The sequence below is a fragment of the Littorina saxatilis genome, linkage group LG8, assembly GCF_037325665.1.
Source record: "Littorina saxatilis isolate snail1 linkage group LG8, US_GU_Lsax_2.0, whole genome shotgun sequence".
Classification (NCBI taxonomy): Eukaryota; Metazoa; Mollusca; class Gastropoda; order Littorinimorpha; family Littorinidae; genus Littorina; species Littorina saxatilis.
The window spans coordinates 8,462,711-8,484,032 of NC_090252.1; the positions used below are offsets into that span (position 1 = coordinate 8,462,711).

The 21,322-nt window shown below is 41.3% G+C and overlaps 1 protein-coding gene across 1 annotated transcript; it reads right to left on the reverse strand.

Moving 5' to 3' along the window:
- Nucleotides 1-1,823: 1,823 nt before the first annotated feature.
- LOC138972700 (persulfide dioxygenase ETHE1, mitochondrial-like) lies at nucleotides 1,824-20,875 on the reverse strand. The gene is made up of 7 exons (XM_070345359.1): nucleotides 20,468-20,875; nucleotides 19,673-19,817; nucleotides 11,584-11,769; nucleotides 9,171-9,263; nucleotides 8,136-8,225; nucleotides 7,593-7,709; nucleotides 1,824-3,543 (listed from the first exon to the last, which is right to left on the reverse strand). Exons 1-7 carry the CDS (start codon nucleotides 20,720-20,722, stop codon nucleotides 3,491-3,493), a joined length of 939 nt encoding a protein of 312 aa, XP_070201460.1. The 5' UTR covers nucleotides 20,723-20,875; the 3' UTR covers nucleotides 1,824-3,490.
- Nucleotides 20,876-21,322: the final 447 nt, after the last annotated feature.

Consider the following 21,322-nt stretch of genomic DNA (forward strand, 5'->3'; position numbering starts at 1 on the left):
TTTTTGTTCCGCCGAAAATGCAAAAGTGTCCGCCGAAAAAATAAAAGGGGGAGGCACACAAAAAAAAGCACCGGTTACTTTGGCCTTTGCGCAAAAGCCCGCGAAAACTGTCCGTACTTTGTTCACGCACTGCTACCGCCCGCCTCAGTTACTTGAACTTGTATGTTTGAAAGTAAACCAGATTGCACAGATTGTGTTACAAGTTACATGTTCCTGTTTGTCTCAGATCAGTTTTTTAACAAATTTAAACCATATAATACATGTATATATTTTTTTCTTCAAAAAAGCAAAAATTGGTACATTTTTGTACTAAAAACTCTGATTCTAAGAACAGAATTTAATGGCAAACTTGGAGCTCAGATGACACCAGATTGCACCATCTGGGTTCTTTGGAGAAAAAATTTTCCGGGGGGGCATGCCCCCGGACCCCCCTAGTAAGGCTAGGCGCTTCGCGCCGTCGACATGACGCTTCGCGTCTTCAGTTATAAATTTTCCGCCTTTTTTACAATTTTCAATTCCCATGCCTGACAGACACACACACAGACACACACACACACACACACACACACAGACACAGACACATGCACACACAGACACAGACACACACACAGACACACAGACACAGACACACACACACACACACAGGTCTCGGTCACATTGTCCAAACGGGAGGGTTTGTCAATGTAAAACTATTTGACTCCTTTTATTATTCTGTACAAAAGCAATAGTAAGAAAATAGTCATGACTACTGGAATAATGAAAATAGTTCGAGGAACACAGCTGAAGAGAACACAAACCTTTCAATTATCAAGCAAATGACCATATGATTTGTATCGCATAATAAAAACAGGCACACTTAAAATAGATTGGCGACACTCGTTGCCTTACAATATACATGCATGCGATTCAAACGTCTTTGAGATCTTGCAGGTGCTTGGAAGTAATTATAGAATTGATCACAAAAAATGTGATCAGATCACAAATAATTGCAAGAATATCTTGCAGTTGCAGCAGTACACAACTCGACTTCGATGTGAAAAATGGCATTAATGCGAACAGCTCCATTATTGGGGAAAAAAGTTCCCAACTTTAACAGAAAGGAGAGCATGTGTACAAAGCATTCAGCTGAACAGTGTGATCTCAGTATGAATTTGAACACGTACCCTTGAAATCAACATTTCGATGTAAGTGTATTTTATTTTATTTTATTTTATTTTATTTATACAAAGAGCAGACCTGGGAACCCCTGTTTTGCACTTCGAGTATTCTCAAACAAACTTGGTGTATTTTCAGAAAAATGAGCGTACTCCACACAGCGTTTGAACATCCATTGATTAAAACATGCCTCACGCGCATCCGTCACAGTTTACCAATACATTTAAAACAAATGCTTTTTGAGTCACTTGAGAAAAAGTGACTCTATGTAATCGGTCAGTGTTAGTCTGTCCGGCCGGCCGGCCGGCTGTCCGGCCGGCCGGCCGGCCGTCCGTAGACACCACCTTAACGTTGGACTTTTCTCGGAAACTATCAAAGCGATCCGGCTCATATTTTGTTTAGTCGTGACCTCCAATGACCTCTACACTTTAACGATGGTTTCGTTGACCTTTGACCTTTTTCAAGGTCACAGGTCAGCGTCAAAGGAAAAATTAGACATTTTATATCTTTGACAAAGTTCATCGGATGTGATTGAAACTTTGTAGGATTATTCTTTACATCAAAGTATTTACATCTGTAGCCTTTTACGAACGTTATCAGAAAAACAAGGGAGATAACTAGCCTTTTCTGTTCGGCAACACACAACTTAACGTTGGACTTTTCTCGGAAACTATAAAAGTGACCGGGCTCAAATTTTATGTGAACGTGACTCCCAGTGACCTCTACACTTTGACGTCTGCTTTGGTGACCTTTGACCTTTTTCAAGGTCACAGGTATGTCTTGAAGGAAAAAAATTGAAATATCATATCTCTGAAACTATTCATCGGATTTGATTCAAACTTTATAGGATTATTCTTTACATCAAATTATTTACATCTGTATTGTGTTGTGAATAGCAATTTCTTCCTGTCCATCTGATGCCTCATATAATATTCAGAACTGCGAAAGTGACTCGATCGAGCGTTTGCTCTTCTTGTTTTAATGTTAACTGACAAAAACTGTAATCACGCATGAGCCAAAATACTGGATCGGCTTCGGGATGGGCTTGTGAAGAAAATAGTCTAGGAATTTTTCTCGTCGTATTTTTTTCCCACTGATCGTATTCTCGACAATCATGCATACAAAATACGGCAAAATCGTATGGGTTCCCAGGTCTGAAAGAAAAATATCTAAAATCTGTAAATTTACAGTCCTTTCAAAAGATGTTTCAGTTGTTTGTACAAGTAAACTGTCGCATACACACATACTAAATCTGCAAGACCATGCACTAGCTTACATCATTCTGTATTCACTCACTCTGTCAGTTATATCAGCACTCTTCTTCTTCTTCTTCTTCGTTCGTGGGCTGAAACTCCCACGTACACTCATGTTTTTTACACAAGTGGAATTTTACGTGTATGACCGTTTTTTACCCCGCCATTTAGGCAGCCATACGCCGTTTTCGGAGGAAGCATGCTGGGTATTTTCGTGTTTCTATAACCCACCGAACTCTGACATGGATTACAGGATCTTTTTCGTGCGCACTTGGTCTTGTGCTTGCGTGTACACACGGGGGTGTTCGGACACCGAGGAGAGTCTGCACACAAAGTTGACTCTGAGAAATAAATCTCTCGCCGAACGTGGGGACGAACTCACGCTGACAGCGGCCAACTGGATACAAATCCAGCGCGCTACCGACTGAGCTACATCCCCGCCCATATCAGCACTCAAAACGGTCATAACGTAAAAACCCAGTCATGTAGACGTGGGAGTTGCAGCCCATGAACGAAGAAGAAGAAGAAGAAGAAGAAGATGTCAGCATTCAAGCAAATTACAAGCAGGCCACATTGACTTTTATCACTCACAGAACATTCACATGCAGGACTTGATATCTGAAAACTGGGGAGTAATGCATGTATATAAAGGTACAGTGCATTCCATCTCATGCACCGGTTCCTGTTCAACCCTTCAGATCTGTCTAGTTTTAACACTCAGGAAAAAAACATCCTTCAAATTAAATACATGCAAATAAATGCATTGTACATGCAAATCACCAACAGCATAAGTTTGGATGCTTTTTGCGCACAGTAAAAAACAAAAAAAGTCTCTTCAAATTTGAAAACTGACACTGATGTTTTTGCTAAATCAATTCAGCAAACAATTCTCACTCTGCATATAAAACAGCCAAGTTGTTGATTTTTAGTATCTATCGAAGGCAAAAGATCCATGCTTTTATAACATGTAAAAGCCTGAACAGAACTGCTGAGGTAAAACTAAATCGTGTCCGTGAGAAGGATGATACCTTTAACTTTTAAGGAGATTTTGAAGATGACAGGAGTGTCAGGTAATAGGTATATTATTGAGATGCATCAAACACCCCACACACCATGTTCGCGGGCAAGGCTTTGTCTGAAAATAAAGAAAAGCAAAATGACTGTATTCATGAATCCATAAACAAATAGAGTGCCAACGTTCTAACATTCACAATCCATATTTTTGTTTGTTTGTTTGTTTGCTTAACGCCCAGCCGACCACGAAGGGCCATATCAGGGTGGTGCTGCTTTGACATATAACGTGCGCCACACACAAGACAGAAGTCGCAGCACAGGCTTCGTGTCTCACCCAGTCACATTATTCTGACACCGGACCAACCAGTCGTAGCGCTAACCCCATAATGCCAGACGCCAGGCGGAGCAGCTAACCCCATAATGCCAGACGCCAGGCGGAGCAGCCACTAGATTGCCAATTTTAAAGTCTTAGGTATGACCCGGCCGGGGTTCGAACCCACGACCTCCCGATCACGGGGCAGACGCCTTACCACTAGGCCAACCGTGCCGGTCAGAATCGATATACATTTGTAATTTTAAAACATCTGTTTCATAAGTGTTTGTCTATCTGTCTACTAGTAAACGTAACGTTTTGTTTTGTCAATAATAAACGTTCCAGTTACCTACCGTTCTTGTTTTTTGATACTGTATTCATGAAAAAGAAGAAAAAAAATCAAATAATGACTACACCTGTCTACAAGGACTACTTTTCCCTCCGAATGAAAACTACAAGTTAGTTGCGCTGATGGGGTCTATGTCGACCAAAAGAGTGGGATTCCCTGTAGGTGGAGTTCCTGGAGGGGGATTCCCTGTATACAGGGAATACCACAGGATTTAGTTCCTGTAGCGTGTCGCTGATATCGCTGAAAGTCACGTGATGCTTGGCGACATCGGTAGAATTTGATGTTTTTCAATCTTTTTTGATATTTCTTAGAAAATCGAGTATGGTTTGCAAGTTTTATTGAAAAACTCCACCCTGTGGAATCCCCCTCCTGGAACTCCACCTACAGGGAATCCCACTCTTTTGGTCGACATAGACCCCATCAGTGTTGCTTTCCCGCTTCATTGGCTCTGTCGACGCCCGTTTTTAACCGCTTGCTTCCCTTTAGGCCCCAAAAAAAAATAGGTCTGTTTACGGTAACCCGACCGACCCTAGTTTTTTCGCGCGACCCTAGACTTTTTTTTGGCATTTGGGAAAAAAAATAAAAAAAAATCTTGTTTTTTTGGCAAAATAACGTCAAAATATGGTTTTTTGGGAAAAAAATAAAAAATAAAAAATCCCGACCTACCGACCCTATTTTTTTGGCCTATGTTACCGTAAACAGACCTTTTTTTTTTTTGGCCTTATATAATAAACCGACCATAGAACACAAAATAATTCTGTGGTCACCAAGGCAGGGACAGCACAGAAAGCCAACATTTTCGCCGGCTATGGAGGTTTCTTCACGACACAAGTTAAAAAATGAACCAAAAAAGCTACAAGAAAAAGGGTTGATCAGAGATCAACAGGGCCAAAACATGTTGTCGAACATGGGTGTGTGCTTAGTGTGACGGACTATTAGGGTTTAACGTCCTCTAAGACCAACTGGTCTATATTGGGACAGGTATTGGTAATATGTTGAATTATATGGTGTGATACTTTGATTCAAACAAACCCGGTGTGGCTGTCTTCTTCGACACACCAGCATTGGGTTTGTCTCGTCAAAGTATCGAAATACGATCATGATAATCGGAGACGAGAGATGATGCATGCGTGTCTTCGTGTTTTCCAAGCCCTCAGACTTTCGCTGTGAACGTGGGATTTTTTCGTGCGCATGTGTGCTCACAGGGGTGTTCGGACACCGAAGAGAGTCTGCACAAAGTTGACTCCGAGAAATAAATCTCTCGCCGAACGTGAGGATCGAACCCACGCTGATAGCGACCAACTGGCTACAAAGCCAGCGTGCTACCAACTGAGCTACGTCCCCGCCCATGCTTAGTGTACATGTGTGCGCGACCAGAGGGTGTAGAGTGCGACTGTGTTATAAGTATGTAGAATGGAGCGCCCCATTTAAGTTCCGATTGTTGTCATATTGTTGAAGGTCGTAAAAGGGAGGTTCGACTAGAGCTGAAGTTGGTGTCAGTTATGGATAATGAGAATTGTAGTGACAGGGAAGAGAGACAGACAGGCAGTGACAAAAGTGTTTGATAAGTGGATAAGATGGATTGTTTTGAAAACGTGGTGACTGTGAAATGAAGCAGTAGAACTGTTGAGTGCATGTTCTGTTAGTAGCTGTAAAAAGCATAATGTAAATTTGTAAAATTGCTTTTAGTTTTACTTTTGCTTTTCAGCTAACTTTATTTATTTGTGTTCTGAAGAAGCCTCCATAGGCAAACATGTTAGCGTTGTACTTGTGCTGTCCCTGTGTCTGGGTGAGTACAGATTATTTTGATCATTGACAATCTTAAACAAATGAGGCAGGGTGCTGTTTAGAGATCTGATAAACAAAGGGAAGTAATTAGCGCTCTAAATGTATACAACATGTGTAACAGAGTAAGTGACAGTTTATTTACAACCAGCCCTGAAAGTCAAACAAATGGTGTACTCGCCTTTGGCTAATGATTCTGAAAATGCACTAGCCAGAGAGCAAACTTTACTAGCCAAACCAACAATTTGTTTCAGCAACTTGACTCGCATTTGGCGAGTAGATGAACATTTCTACTCGCCAGTTACATGTTTTTACTTGCCATGGCAAGTAAAATACTCGCCACTTTCAGGCCTGAGAACCTCAGCATTCTCCTGGTTGAAATGAGGATGTAAGTCGCTTGTTCATTTCAATGCTTGTTATTCTCTCAGGTGTAAGGGGACTGGTTCGGGATAACTCTCACTTACTTATTACACATGTCGTATTACCTGCTATTCAGACTTGGTCGTGTGACAGACGTTTTCTTCCACACGAGATTACGTTGATTGTCTAACGAAGCCGTCAGGCTGAGTTAGACATCAGCTAATCGAGTGTGGAAGAAAACTCTGTCACACGACAAAGTCGGAATAGCATTTATGTCTCACAGCTTCAACAGAGGAGAGAACAAACACATTTTGCGTACTCAAGCTTGACAAACCTAAACACATGAGCAGCCATTGTGGAGAGATCTACTTTTTGACGGAAGTGACCGAACAACTGTGAATGACGTCTCGGTATATGTGAATGACGTCACAGTCATCGTCACAGTCTGTATCTTTTGAAGCATCGCATTCTTCATGGCGTCTTTCTGTGTCTGCATCCGCGAAATGTTTGTTCTTTCTGGGATCTTTGTCATCTATGTTCAGAACTCTGTCCTTCTAGTTTCAGACTAACAGGCCTCCTGAGCGAGCCACTTTCCAAGGGCAGCTAAATTCACGTATGGAAACAGTACTGTCATCTGGGATGTTGTTTTCAGGATTCTCAGTGTTGAAGAATTTGTAAAGAGAAGAAACGATAACAGCAGGAGAAATAAAAGTCGTGTGTGCATTTTGGGGCTTTTGGAGGGACGATTTCGAGTTTGAATCCGTTCTTGCACATGCTCCAAAGCGTGTAACATACAATCTTGCACACGTTTGCTTTAGTAGTGGCAAAGAAGGAAAGCGTGTGACACATATATATATATATACTAGATGAATACCCGCTTCGCCGGGTACGGCTTCGCCGGGAAGAAGTCAAGCCAAATACCCGGCTTAGCGCACCGCACGAAGGAAGGGAGATAAACGCGCAAAACACTGGAGAAGAGTAAAAATAGTATAACGGGAATATGGATTGAGCGTTGTCGACAGTGACCTTCTAAAAATAGAAACGGGAATATGGATTGACGCCACACGAAGGAAGGGAGGTAAACGCTGAAAACACTGGAGAAGATAAGGAAGAGTTACTGGTAGTGGATCCAGACAAAAAAACCAAAATCGGTTCAGCGCTGCGCGCTGAGAGCACGTGTTGAAATATCTCATCGACCAGGTTGTGTCCCGGGTGTACCTGAATATGGCCACCAAATTTGAAACAGATCCATCGAGAACCTTGGCCGCGCATCGCGAACAGACACACAGACACAAGTCGTATATGCATTTAGAGCGCTTACTTCCCTTTATTTGTTAACATTGTTTTATCAATGCACACTCACCAATCTGTTTTGGGTAGGGCAGGTTGAGGTTGTGCATGATCTTGATAAACTCGTCTCGCGTGCGAGTCAGTCGCTGGTTGTGCTGGAGTTCCTCGCCCACTGTGCTGGACGTCTGACCTGTATTAGAGGGTCAATAAGTTAAGACAATAAACTTGAGTTTCAACGATCATCAACAAATGTGCATGTCATTATATTTTACCGGTCAGTTATTTGGATCGCATATTTTTTTCTTTTGTTTTTGCTAATACTTTTTAAAGTTGTTTTTTTGTGTTATTTTTTGTGTGTGTGGGTTTTATTTACACGAGGCAAGAAATCGATATATAATATTTTCAACTCTCGGTCTTCTTATACCTGCAAATGTTTTCAGTTGGCCGCTTAGCAGTTCTCTCTCTTTCTCTCTCAAAAAACACACACACACACACACACACACACACACACACACACACACACACACACACACACACACACACACACACACGTCTCTGTCATATTGTTCATTAATTAATTTATCTATTTACTGATTTGAGTCATGTATACACTCACCTGTGTAGTCATGGGCAGGGTAAAGTTTAAAGAAACGAGGCAGTGATAAAATCTTAGTGTGGACCGAGTCGTACAGCTTCCCAGCATCTCCTGCAAAATAAGAAAAGTACATGTAGGTGATCTACTCTAAACACTGACCTCTAGTTTCACAAAAACTAGTCGAACTGAAGCAAAGCCCAAATTGCAATCAGTTGGTTCTGAAGGGGCAAGACACATGCAGATTTAATTTATACATGTTTTAATAAATATAAGGGGTAAGAACAGGAATCCTTGCAAGGGTATGGTAACCCCACCAACCCTATTTCATGCTGTCAACACAACAATATTTCAGAATAAAAATAATCAGTTTTGGCCTTCTCCTGATAAGTTTTCTAAAACGAGTTTGGCCAAAATTCCCGGACGACGTCGATTTGTTGATGATAACTGAAACTGTTTAACGTCTTACTAACTGACCCGATTTAGCCATGTTTGAGGTTGGTGGTCAAACAGGGTTAATCTCAAACGGTTGCACTTCTTTCTGTATGTGACGTCACTTCCACAGGGTTAATACAGGACTATGCCATCAACACTGTGACTTTTTTCCATTTGTCAAATAAAACACATGCAAAATAAATCACCCGCAAATGGTACGACACAAGAGAAACATGGATTTGGTTAACTAACTCATAATCCAAAAAACAAGAAAGGTAGGTTGTTGGAACGTTTGTTATTGACAAAATAATATTATTAAGATTGTATTGTGAATGTATTGTTTTGTCAATAACAAACGTTCCAACAACCTACCTTTCTTGTTTTTTGATTCTGAATTTTGGAACGTTGGCAGTCTCTTTGTTTTTGGATTAACTAACTCATAATTTATGAAACAACATTGTATTGAAAAGTCTAAACTTGCTAGAAATGTGTTCTGCCGCGGTTTAGTAACTCATAATTTATGAAACAACATTGTTTTGAAAAGTCTAAACTTGCTGGAAATGTGTTCTGCCGCGGTTCAGTAACTCATAATTTATGAAACAACATTGCTTTGCAAAGTCTTACCTTGCTGGAAATCTGTTCTGCCGCACCCTCGGATAAGCACCGCATCTCCGGTGAACACAAGACCCTCGGACCGCAGCACAAGGGACATACACCCTGCACACACCACAAGCAAGGCCTTGCTTGTAAAATACTGACACAATCAATCAATCAATATGAGGCTTATATCGCGCATATTCCGTGGGTACAGTTCTAAGCGCAGGGATTTATTTATTTTTTATTTTATTTTTATTTTATGCAATTTATATCGCGCACATATTCAAGGCGCAGGGATTTATTTATGCCGTGTGAGATGGAATTTTTTTACACAATACATCACGCATTCACATCGGCCAGCAGATCGCAGCCATTTCGGCGCATATCCTACTTTTCACGGCCTATTATTCCAAGTCACACGGGTATTTTGGTGGACATTTTTATCTATGCCTATACAATTTTGCAAGGAAAGACCCTTTTGTCAATCGTGGGATCTTTAACGTGCACACCCCAATGTAGTGTACACAGAGGACACACTCGAGCACATCCAGGCTTTTAAACCATTTAAGAGCTTGCTTTTTCACATTTTCTCTTCGCAATGTCTGTATATCAACCTCCATTTTAAAGGCCCCTTGTTTAAAAGACCTGATTGTCTCATATTTTAAAAAAATAAAAAATCGTTAGCACATTTTCTTTTGAATAAAATCATAGGACAAGTGTCCCAGTCCTATTCTTCTTCTTCTTCTACGTTCGTGGGCTGAAACTCCCACGTACACTCGTGTTTTTTCCACGAGTGGAATTTTACGTGTATGACCGTTTTTTACCCCGCCATTTAGGCAGCCATACGCCGTTTTCGGAGGAAGTGTGCTGGGTATTTTCGTGTTTCTGTAACCCACCGAACTCTGACATGGATTACAGGATTTTTTTCGTGCGCACTTGGTCTTGTGCTTGCGTGTACACACGAGGGGTGTTCGGACACCGAGGAGAGTCTGCACACAAAGTTGACTCTGAGAAATAAATCTCTCGCCGAACGTGGGGACGAACTCACGCTGACAGCGGCCAACTGGATACAAATCCAGCGCGCTACCGACTGAGCTACATCCCCGCCCTGACCGAGCTACATCCCCGCCCTGACTGAGCTACATCCCCGCCCTGACTGAGCTACATCCCCGCCCTGACTGAGCTACATCCCCGCCCTGACTGAGCTACATCCCCGCCCTGACTGAGCTACATCCCCGCCCTGACTGAGCTACATCCCCGCCCTGACTGAGCTACATCCCCGCCCTGACTGAGCTACATCCCCGCCCTGACTGAGCTACATCCCCGCCCCCAAACCCGCGATATGAGGCCCCTCCAATGAGAGAACAAGTGTGAAAAGACTGTTGTCCCTCCATCGAAATATACCTGTCAGAACAGGCCACCTGCAATGTAGGGTCACCTTTGGCTGGGTACCACAGGTACCATTACCAGCTATTGTGTTTTCAGCGTAGCAATAGGGCCTGATATTTAGACGAGACAAGTATAATGCCGACGAGTCGAAGACGAGTCGCATTATACTTGTTCGAGTCTAAATATCGGACCCTATTGCTACGATGAAAACACAATAGCGTTTATATAGCTATTCTGACATTAAATTCTGTGTTAAAATCATGTTTTTGTCAGCAACAAGTACCAGAATGGTCCATGTCACTGATTGCAGACGACGGTTCCCTTTCCGCATGAAGCCACGGAAATAACCGAACATTGAAAAACCCACGGACATGTATTACGGAGAAAACTCGAGATAACCGGATGTTTAGCATTACGTCAATATGCTAGGAATCATATGACGTCATGACGTATCATGCTTGCCTACGTATATTGTATGTTCGAAAGTCTGACTTCTGTTGGGAATTCGCGTGGTGAAGACTGCGGTAAATCTGTAGATGATAAGAGAACAAGGATTGTCTCAGAAGAAACGACTAAATGTTTCAGACCGGTAACTTCATTTCAACATTGCACTATACAATGGACGTTCTATGTGACAGGAGAGTTTGCTGATTTTGTGTTAAACATTGGAGAGATCGTCTGCTAGAATCAGAGATAGGTCGCTTCAGATTGCAGCTTCTGGAAATTTACAAGGTTTGTTGCCTGTTAAAGAACTGGATTTTACACGTAATGTATGTCATGTACAGTAAGCAACAACAAAAACACACACAAGGCAAATGGCATCGTCTGTCGACTAGTCACAGAAACAAACCTGGCGAGGTATGCGTGTACTTTATACACGTGGAAGAAACCGGAACCATGCGTCTTTGTTATCGACAATATGCTTTTGGATATTGAGTAAAATGGCTGACTTCCGCCGCATTATGCTTTGATGATCGGAAGAGACCATCCAATCACAGCCCCCGAATTCCCCCACGTGTTCATCAGAATAGCTATATTGTTGTATACTCACCGTCAGTGTGACCAGGCGTGCTGTAGCAGTCCAGCTGATAGGGGCCGAACTTGATGACGTCGCCTTCGCTGATGTGAACGTCTGCCTTCGCCGTGCTCACCTTGGAGATGAGACTCTTACATCCTGCCACGCGTTTCTTGATCTCGCCCGTCCCTGTGATGTGGTCAGCGTGGACGTGTGTGTTGACTGGAAAAGAACACATTAAATATTACGACAGGTAGCGAAACATCAGTAATCAAAAATTGACCAAGGTAAATTTATGGAACATTTAATTTTTTACTTTTTCTTCTTCCGCGATCGATGCTGGTTGTGTCTATATATATATATATATCTGTTGCCCCGTGATGTTCACCAAGCAGCAAGTGGGCTGTCAGTTGTTAATTTTTCACAAAATAAAAAAAAATTTACAAGTTATGTCCACCCAATGGTCTTCATGGTGAACTGACAAACCAATAATCATGAGACAAATGAGAGAAATGATCTGACATTTTGGATCCAATCTTTTGAAAGGAGATGCCGTCAGTCCAATAAGACTTGGGTCGATGTACTTGTGAATGTCATGGTTTGTCAAAAATTAAAAGTTCTTTTAACTTACAATTCTTGATAAAGACCCTGGGTCAGGGCGTTAGCAATTTTCTCCCCCCTTTCCTAACCTAGGTGGTGGGTTGAAGTGCTAGACTTTCGGATGAGACGAAAAACCGAGGTCCCTTCATGTACACTACATTGGGGTGTGCACGTTAAAGATCCCACGATTGACAAAAGGGTCTTTCCTTGCAAAATTGGTTAGGCATAGATAAAATTGTCCACCAAAATACCCGTGCGACTTGGAATAATAGGCCGTGAAAAGTAGGATATGCGCCAAAATGGCTGCGATCTGCTGGCCGATGTGAATGCGTGATGTATTGTGTAAAAAAAATTCCATCTCACACGGCATAAATAAATCCCTGCGCCTTGAATATGTGCGCGATATAAATTGCATAAAATAAAAATTTTAAAAAATTAAAAAATAAATCCCTGCGCTTAGAACTGTACCCACGGAATACGCGCGATATAAGCCTGATATTGATTGATTGATTGATTGATTGATTGATTGATTGATTGATTGAGATGTTGGAACGGTTCATGCATTTTGCAGTCTATCTATTTTTTGTTTGTTTGTTTGTTTGTTTATTTGTTGCTTAACGTCCAGCCGACTACGCAGAGCCATATCAGGACGAGGAAGGGGGGGATGAAGGGGGCCACTTGTCAAGCGATTCCTGTTTACAAATGCACTAACCCATTTCTTGTGTCCCAGCAGGCTTTAGTAAAACTAAATTAATACCTACTGGAAGATTACCAGTTTCCAGTATGTTAAAATAGGCTTAACCTATCTACTGCTGGACTTACATCAGAACACTAACAGATTAAACTATACATGAATCGCGAGACAAGCGGCAAGAGAAGAGATTTTTGGAAAAAATACAGGTGAATGAGCAAGAAGGCAGAAAAAAGAAAAGAATTCATGAAGAAAAAGAGAGAATGACAGGAAAGAGGAACCAAAAATCTACCTAACAGCAAACTAGAAAGCTCCTGCGGTTCCAAAAACAGGAGGGGCCTTTAATTTCATAACCGCAGTGCCCCACTGCGGGAATCTATTTTTTGGATTTTAGCAAATCATCAGTTTGGCACATTTATGTTGATATATTGTAGTACATGTATCTGGATAATTATGTTGTTTGGCAATGGACAGTTGGGCAAACGCTGAAACTTGTCGCAACGATAGATAAAAAACATTCCTAAAGCTAGATTATTATTATGAGCAGTCTTTGCGTTGATCAGACTTTTTCAGTATTTTTCTACATTTTATTGACTCACCTGTGTATTCAGGAGAGTCTTAAAGTAACGAGCAGAGACCGCAACAATTAACATTATAATGAGGTATTCTCAGTTGTTGAGCTCGAGTTTTAAAACTTTAAACTCTTCTGGGTTTTGATAACCTCCAGGTATAATGAAAGTGCGGCTTGCCCTTGTCAAATTTCAAAGTCACAACTATCTGACTGTGTTTGTCATGTCCTTCCATTGGTGTGTCTGTATTTCGATCTGTGTGTGTGTGTGTGTGTGTGTGTGTGTGTGTGTGTGTGTGTGTGTGTGTGTGTGTGTGTGTGTGTGTGTGTGTGTGTGTGTGTGTGTGTGTGTGTGTGTGTGTGTGTGTGTGTGTGTGTGTGTGTGCGTGCACCGTGCGTGTGTGTGTGCGTGCGTGTGCGTGCATGGATATCTCTCAATGGGAGGTACAAACTCAAACTCTGCACAGTGCCCAGAAGCATGATCACTTACACAAGAAGGAATGTACTTTTAATCTAGAGAATGAGACACAGGGACATGTTATTGTATATAACAGTAACACACACCAGTTACTGCACCTTCATCATTTACTTTCCTTCATGGCCCCCACCCTCCTGCCGGTGTAACACGAGAAAATTACTCCCACGAGATTTTTACTCCGGAGTAAACATTTCGTACGAAAAACTTTCTCCCTTTACGACAAAAGCACTCCCCCATTGCACGAGAAAATTACTCCCCAAGACAGGTGAGTTCCGAGTAACCATTTCGTACAAAAATGTTACTCCCCTGACGAATAAATAACGAATAAATTACTTCACCCCAACACGAGCAATTTAACTTCCCATGCCAGGTGTACGAAATTTTTACTCCCTTGTCCCCTGTTAGTCTTGGTGGTGGAAGGGGTGGAAGGAGGGTAGCGCGACATTCGTGTGCGCGAGATCACTTATTGGCATTATCCCTTCGCCCGCATCCCATTTTTGCGTACAAGATTTTTACTGGAAGTAAAAAACTGGGGAGTAAAAATTTTGTGGAGGTAGTAATTTTTTCGTGCCTTAATATGGGGAGTTCTTTTCTCGTACGAAAAGTGTACTCGGAGTAAGAATTTCGTACGAAATATTTACTCCGGAGTAAATTTTTCGTGGAGTACAAATTTCGTGTTACACCGGAGCACCCCTATCCTCGCCCTGAACATGTGCAGTTGTTCTTTTCTCACTGCATGTGACACATATATGACTAGCAAAGGATCATAGTGGGACCTGTACTTTTCAGAAAAGCCAGTGCAAGTTCAAATTGAACCAGACAAAAACAGATAACCCAGAAAAAAAAGCACACACAAAAAATGCACACACTGCAAGAATTTCTAGTAGGCCGAAATTGTTTTTTGGCTTTTTTCCTGGCAGGAAATGTCATTATTTCTGGACAGTGTACCATAGCACATTGATCAGGACTTGTGTACTGAGTCCCTGGAACGCCGAAGAAGAAGACATACTGATTCTATATAATGTGATCTTTTCATCCAGGGTGAAAAAATTGAACTTTCACTTCGTGGCAGAAACAAAAGATTTTTTGATCCGATGTTTTTTCCTTCCAGATTACTTTAATTTCAAGGAAAACCAATCAGGTTTCCTCTGAAATGTGCATATCTACGGAGAATTAATGCCCCAGCCTGATAAACAATAAACCCAATCAGGTTTCCTCTGAAATGTGCATATCGACGGAGAATGCCCCAGCCTGATAAACAATAAACCCAATCAGGTTTCCTCTGAAATGTGCATATCGACGGGGAATGCCCCAGCCTGATAAACAATAAACCCAATCAGGTTTCCTCTGAAATGTGCATATCGACGGAGAATGACCCAGCCCGATAAACAATAAACCCAATTAGGTTTCCTCTGAAATGTGCATATTGACGGAGAATGTCCCAGCCCAATAAACAATAAACCCAATCAGGTTTCCTCTGAAATGTGCATATCGACGGAGAATGCCCCAGCCCGATAAACAATAAACCCAATCAGGTTTCCTCTGAAATGTGCATATCGACGGAGAATGCCCCAGCCTGATAAACAATAAACCCAATCAGGTTTCCTCTGAAATGTGCATATCGACGGAGAATGCCCCAGCCTGATAAACAATAAACCCGATCAGGTTTCCTCTGAAATGTGCATATCGACGGAGAATGCCCCAGCCTGATAAACAATAAACCCGATCAGGTTTCCTCTGAAATGTGCATATCGACGGAGAATGCCCCAGCCTGATAAACAATAAACCCGATCAGGTTTCCTCTGAAATGTGCATATCGACGGAGAATGCCCCAGCCTGATAAACAATAAAACCAAAAAGAAAACAAGAAAACACGTCAGATAAATCAATCAATCAATCAATCAATCAATATGAGGCTTTTATCGCGCGTATTCCGTGGGTACAGTTCTAAGCGCAGGGATTTTTTTTTTTAAATTTGTAAAAAAAAAGGTTATGCAATTTATATCATGCACATATTCAATGCCGTGTGAGATGGATTTTTAAAAAAATTTTTTTACACAATACATCACGCATTCACATCCGAGTGAATAAATGAATCTGGGGAATAAGAAACAGACATGTATATTACACAGACGACTCACTGCATTTCCCATACACTATTCGCACTCCTCCCCTGCCCATATACATATCAATAAATTATATACTTGGGGTGTGGGTTGTTTTTTTCCATTACATGTGAGACACCAATGACCAGTACAGGATAGTGACCTATGATGTTCCTGAAAGCCTTGTGAAAATGAACCAGACAAGAATAGATAACCCAGAAAAAAAATTGCAAACATTGCAAGATTTTCTAGGAGAGCAGCTATCTCGTAATTGCAAACTCAGCGAGTGTCTGAACCACAGGTGACAGTTTTTACAAACATTACATCAGGTAAGAGAGGCACCTGAGGAAAATGAGAATGTTTTGGTTTTTGACTTAATTGGAGCAGAAGTTTATCAATTAGAAGTGGTTGACAACCATTACCTGCAGTCGACACGTGGTGATAAAATTGCGCATTGGGCTTTTCCAAAAAAATACAATGTTACTAAAAATAGAATAGGTAATTCTGGGAAATCGTTCACTGGAAGTACTTGATAATCATGCAAACCTTTGATAAATTTGATCTTCAATACACCACTAAAAACCTTTGAAAAGAATAACAAGTCGCGTAAGGCGAAATTACTACATTTAGTCAAGCTGTGGAACTCACAGAATGAAACTGAACGCACTGCATTTTTTTCACAATGACCGTAGTCCGCCGCTAGTGCAAAAGGCAGTGAAAGTGACGAGCCTGTTTAGCGCGGTAGCGGTTGCGCTGTGCTGCATAGCACGCTTTACTGTACCTTACTCTTCATTTTAACTTTCTGCGCGTGTTTTTAATCCAAACATATCATATCTATATGTTTTTGGAATCAGGAACCGACAAGGAATAAGATGAATATGTTTTAAAATCGATTTCGGAAATTTAATTTTGATCATAATTTTTATATTTTTAATTTTCAGAGCTTGTTTTTAATCCAAATATAACATATTTATATGTTTTTGGAATCAGGACACACACATACACACTTTCTGTCTATCTGTCTCTCTCTCCCTCTTAATTTCTGTCTGGCTGGCTGTGTGTTCGTCTCTCACTCTTCTGTCTCTCGCTCTCTCATTCCCTCTTCTCTGTTGTTTTGTTAAAAATATATTTTAACAATTTAATGCAATGAAATTTGCTTGGTGCGGCATTTGGATAAACAGAATCACAACTAGATTTCTAGGCCAAGTTTGACTGCTTTCCATTTTATTATTGGGCGTCTCCGTTTGACAATGCTGCAGGTGTGACTTTGAAAATCAAATTTTAAATTTGAACTTTAAAAAACAAACTTAAAATTTTAGTTTTAGATCCTTTTTACTCATTTAATCTGATTTATGTTAATGAGAATAGTATTTTGTTGAATGTATGTTGATCATTCAGTTCTGTTAACTGATAAACATGCAAGAAAGCGATAATTCACTTCAGTCAAGTTTTAATAGAGGTTTTAATGCACATCCAGCAGGTTTTTTTTCTAATGGGAGGGAAAAAAGCGCCAAAATGACTGTTTGTATAAGCAAAATGTCCCCCTATAACTTTATAAGTACAAAATCAGAAAACTGCTTGTTTATGTTAACCATGATAGTATTGTTAACGTTACTGTTATCAGTATGATGGCCTTTGCTAGCACAGGCTGGAAATCTGTGGTGCATCTCCTTGATAGAGAGCTCCTTGGCAGGTGCATATATAAATATACAAAGAAAAAAATGTGACTCCGCGTATTATTACAGTTGTGAGTTCTCGAGCATGGGGATCAATCTCGACTCGTCGGTTCGTATTTATGCACTGTACATTCTGTCGATCTCACCGTTCGAGGTAACTTAAAACCCCATGCTCCTGCATGTTTACTTCATATCAGTTTGAAAAGCAAAATCAACTAGCTTTAACTTCAAGGGTGACACACATTATGTTGGCACTCCAGCTGAGTAATGCATTGACCAATCACCGAAAGGCGCTGATGTCATTTTACAAAAGGATTTCCCTACCTAGAATTCCAAAGTTTTGGAGATTTTGAAGATTTTGAAGATTTTGTTCAGGACGATGACGCCCTAGGGTCAGCTTATTATACAAAGGTAAGTAAATCAGTTCAAATCAGGCGTCGACAGAGCCAATGAAGAATGATAGGAACTTGTTCAATCATAAACCTGTGCTTGAAGCTATAGTACACTGCGCACTAAGTTAGATAATGCCTGGGGTTAGGTTGGTAATGTAGGACTAAGTATGATAACTGAGTGTGTTGAGGTTAAAAAAAAGTACAAATTCTCCCATATCACTATCAGCACATTTGTAGTCTAGTCTGACAGTTGCTGGTTTAATCTTCACAGGCAGTAAAAAAAAAGCATTAAGATTCAAGTCAAGTTTGTTGGTTCGTTTGTTTGTTTGTGTTTCTGAACAGATAGGAAGAGACAGAGAGAAAAAGAACAGTTAACAAGTTACTTTCTTCACTAAAGCCGAAGGGATATCAGGTCTCCATTTTACTGACCTTACACCACCTTCATGAAGTAGGGCATTCAAATATGCTTTGATCGGGTGCCTATACCTGTGGCATTCCCAGCTTTCTCTTCCTCTATAGGTAGCTATAATCCTGAAATGTGACCACTTCAGTTACAGGCATACCCCCTCCAAGGTTAGATTAAACTTCCCACATCAAATGATTGCTGAGTAAGGAGTAGACGACCATCATTTGTAACCTTGCAATGTTGTTGACCAGCTTACCATTTAGAGTTAGAACTCTCTCTCTCTCTCTCTCTCTCTCTCTCTCTCTCTCTCTCTCTCTCTCTCTCTCTCTCTCTCTCTCTCTCTCTCTACCAATTGACCTTTCCATTCTGTCACCACAGGGCAGAAAGCCAAAGACTGTTAACGTCATGATGTAATGATGAACGTTGTTGATATGCAGTGATCCCTGACTCTGAAAAATGCAGTGATGTTCTCCGTTGTGCACTGTGGAATGTTGATTTTTGATTGTTCATTAATAACCCGCCCTCCCGTCCCCCATCATCTGTGTGAAACTCAAAAGGTGTATCATCTTAACACAAATCGCAAAGCCATTGTATATTCTTATTTTCTCTCCCTCTTTAACCAAACAGTTATTATCATTACATATCTTGCTGATTTGAGCCCCGTTAAAACTGTGTACATGAGTTTGAGAGATTGGACGGAGGGTTGGTGGGAAAAAAGGTTGGAAAAAGTTGGACCAAAAGAGTAAGAGTTAATTCTAAGCAAAAAACATGCTGAATGAGATAAGGATTAGGAGCTAGGGGTCGCAAAGCAATCGAGGGAAAGGAAAGAGAGAGAGAGAGATATAACAGAAACTCTATATTTCTTATGACACACCTTCCACAATAAATAATATCTCTGCTACATTTGGACTTTTGTTTTTTCTTTCTTTTTGTCCTGTAATTATGTTGCGACTATTTGATGCTCATGTCTCCAGCACACACACAAAAAAAGCAATCACACAATCAAATAAACCACCTTCCACTGACTACACTGTCAACCTTTGAGTGGTAGGATGGGGATCAAGCCAGTTCAGCTTTGAGAGTCTTGAGGTTTTTGTTGTTGTCTATATGTAACTGACCCTTCTTTCAGCTTATTAAGAAAAACGTGTCGGGGTAGTGATAAGACTGTTGTATGCACACTGCGGTGGTATGCAAGACAAACAGCAGTACCTGCGTACTTGAGGTCAAGGCCAAGGTCACGAACGAGAGCAACATCTCTGTCCACCATATCGATGACAGGGTCGATGAGAACAGCGATGCGAGACACTGGATCAGCCAGAAGGTAGGTGTATGTGTATGACTTGTAGTCTAGTAGCTGCAAGTAAAGAAAACAGAGGACAGTGCAACGTAACCCCCACCCCCCCCCCCCCCCCTTTTAAGATCCTGTTTTCTTGGATTTTCAGTTCACTGCCGATGTAAGTAAATTACCTCAATTTTAAGACTGTCGCTTTAACTTGAACTTTTAAGACCTGATTTTCTCACATTTTGGAAATCTTAAATTAAAGGGTTGTGTTCCACGACTTCCACAGTATTGTGAGAAGGAAAGGCAGTGTGAGTGGCTAGAGTTCCTTCACCTAGAGATTTAGCTTTTTACTACATTTTGTACCAGCTCTCTCCCTACCCCCCCCCCCCCCCCCCCTCTTCTCTCTCTCTCGACCTCTCTCACACACAAACACACACAGGGCCGTCTGTGACAGTACTACCCCAGTCCTCCTCAATAAATACATAGATAAATTAATTTAAACAATTCTAACAAATCCCTACTGTGTCTTGATCGATTTAAAAAAAATTCAATTAATCAATTAATCAATCAAAGGCTATTTGTTTAAATGCCAGGTCTGGTGCCAGGGGTGGTGCGCGGAGCACTTACGCTAATTCATACTAATTACTAGAAAGAGAAGCAAATAAACAACTAGATCACTCGCGCACTGTCAGAAAAATCGAACATCATGATCACTGACTCACCTGTCGAAACAGGAGGCCTGTCTCCTTGCCGCTAACAGTGCTCATTTTCGCAGCTCTGTTCACACTTCCTAACACACTGACAGACTCACCCCTGGAATACGCGCTGCGATACATGGCACTACTGTAAGTCCGTAGACACCTTTTGACGGCACTTTCGGTGGACATTCGCTTTGACCTGAAAAGGCCTTGCCCCTGACCAGAAATAACAAAAACACAGCGCTGTAAAGAAACCAGAACCCCCCGAGTTCCCGACATCTTTGATCTGTGTGGGCTTTAACTCACTGAAGCGTGAGTTTCCTAACCTGATCTGACACAGCAAATGCTTGCCCGAGACAGGGCGTCGTAGATTTTATGAGATTCAGATTCTGATCGTCTGCTTGTGCTAGTGCCTACTAGTGGTGTTACGCGTGTGCGCCTGAGGATTGTGCGCATGTCCAAACCGAAACAAACACATGAGGTCAAGGTCGAAAGTTTGGGGGTGTGCCGATTGCAGCCAGTCACGTTTCAGTCTTTTTTTTACCGTGAGTTGGCGAGTGCATGTGTACGCAGTTTGCGAAATGCATGATTGTGTGTGTGTGTGTGTGTGTGTGTGCGTGTGTGTGTGAATGTGTTAAATGATACGCAGTTCTACAACAACATTTGACAAGAAGCGGGGAAGTACTATCTCTTCAAGTTGTCTGTACGTAGAGCCGCAAACCTTCATTGGACCAGAGACATAGATAGAAGATCGGACTATAGAGCTGGATCATGTAACTTGACTGAAAACGCAATTGTTCATGCTGATTACAGCATTAGGACTCTCTCTCTCTCTCTTAAAATGCAGCATGACAATTTATTTTTTAAATTTGTATCTGT

Coding starts and splice junctions, on each gene's coding strand:
- LOC138972700 (XM_070345359.1), bottom strand. CDS start 20,722: ATGTCGGGAACTCGGGGGGTTCTGGTTTCTTTACAGCGCTGTGTTTTT. Junction 8,226..9,170: donor CAGAACAGATTTCCAGCAAG/GTAAGACTTTGC, acceptor CTTATTTTGCAG/GAGATGCTGGGAAGCTGTAC. Junction 7,710..8,135: donor CCCTGCCCATGACTACACAG/GTGAGTGTATAC, acceptor CCTCTAATACAG/GTCAGACGTCCAGCACAGTG.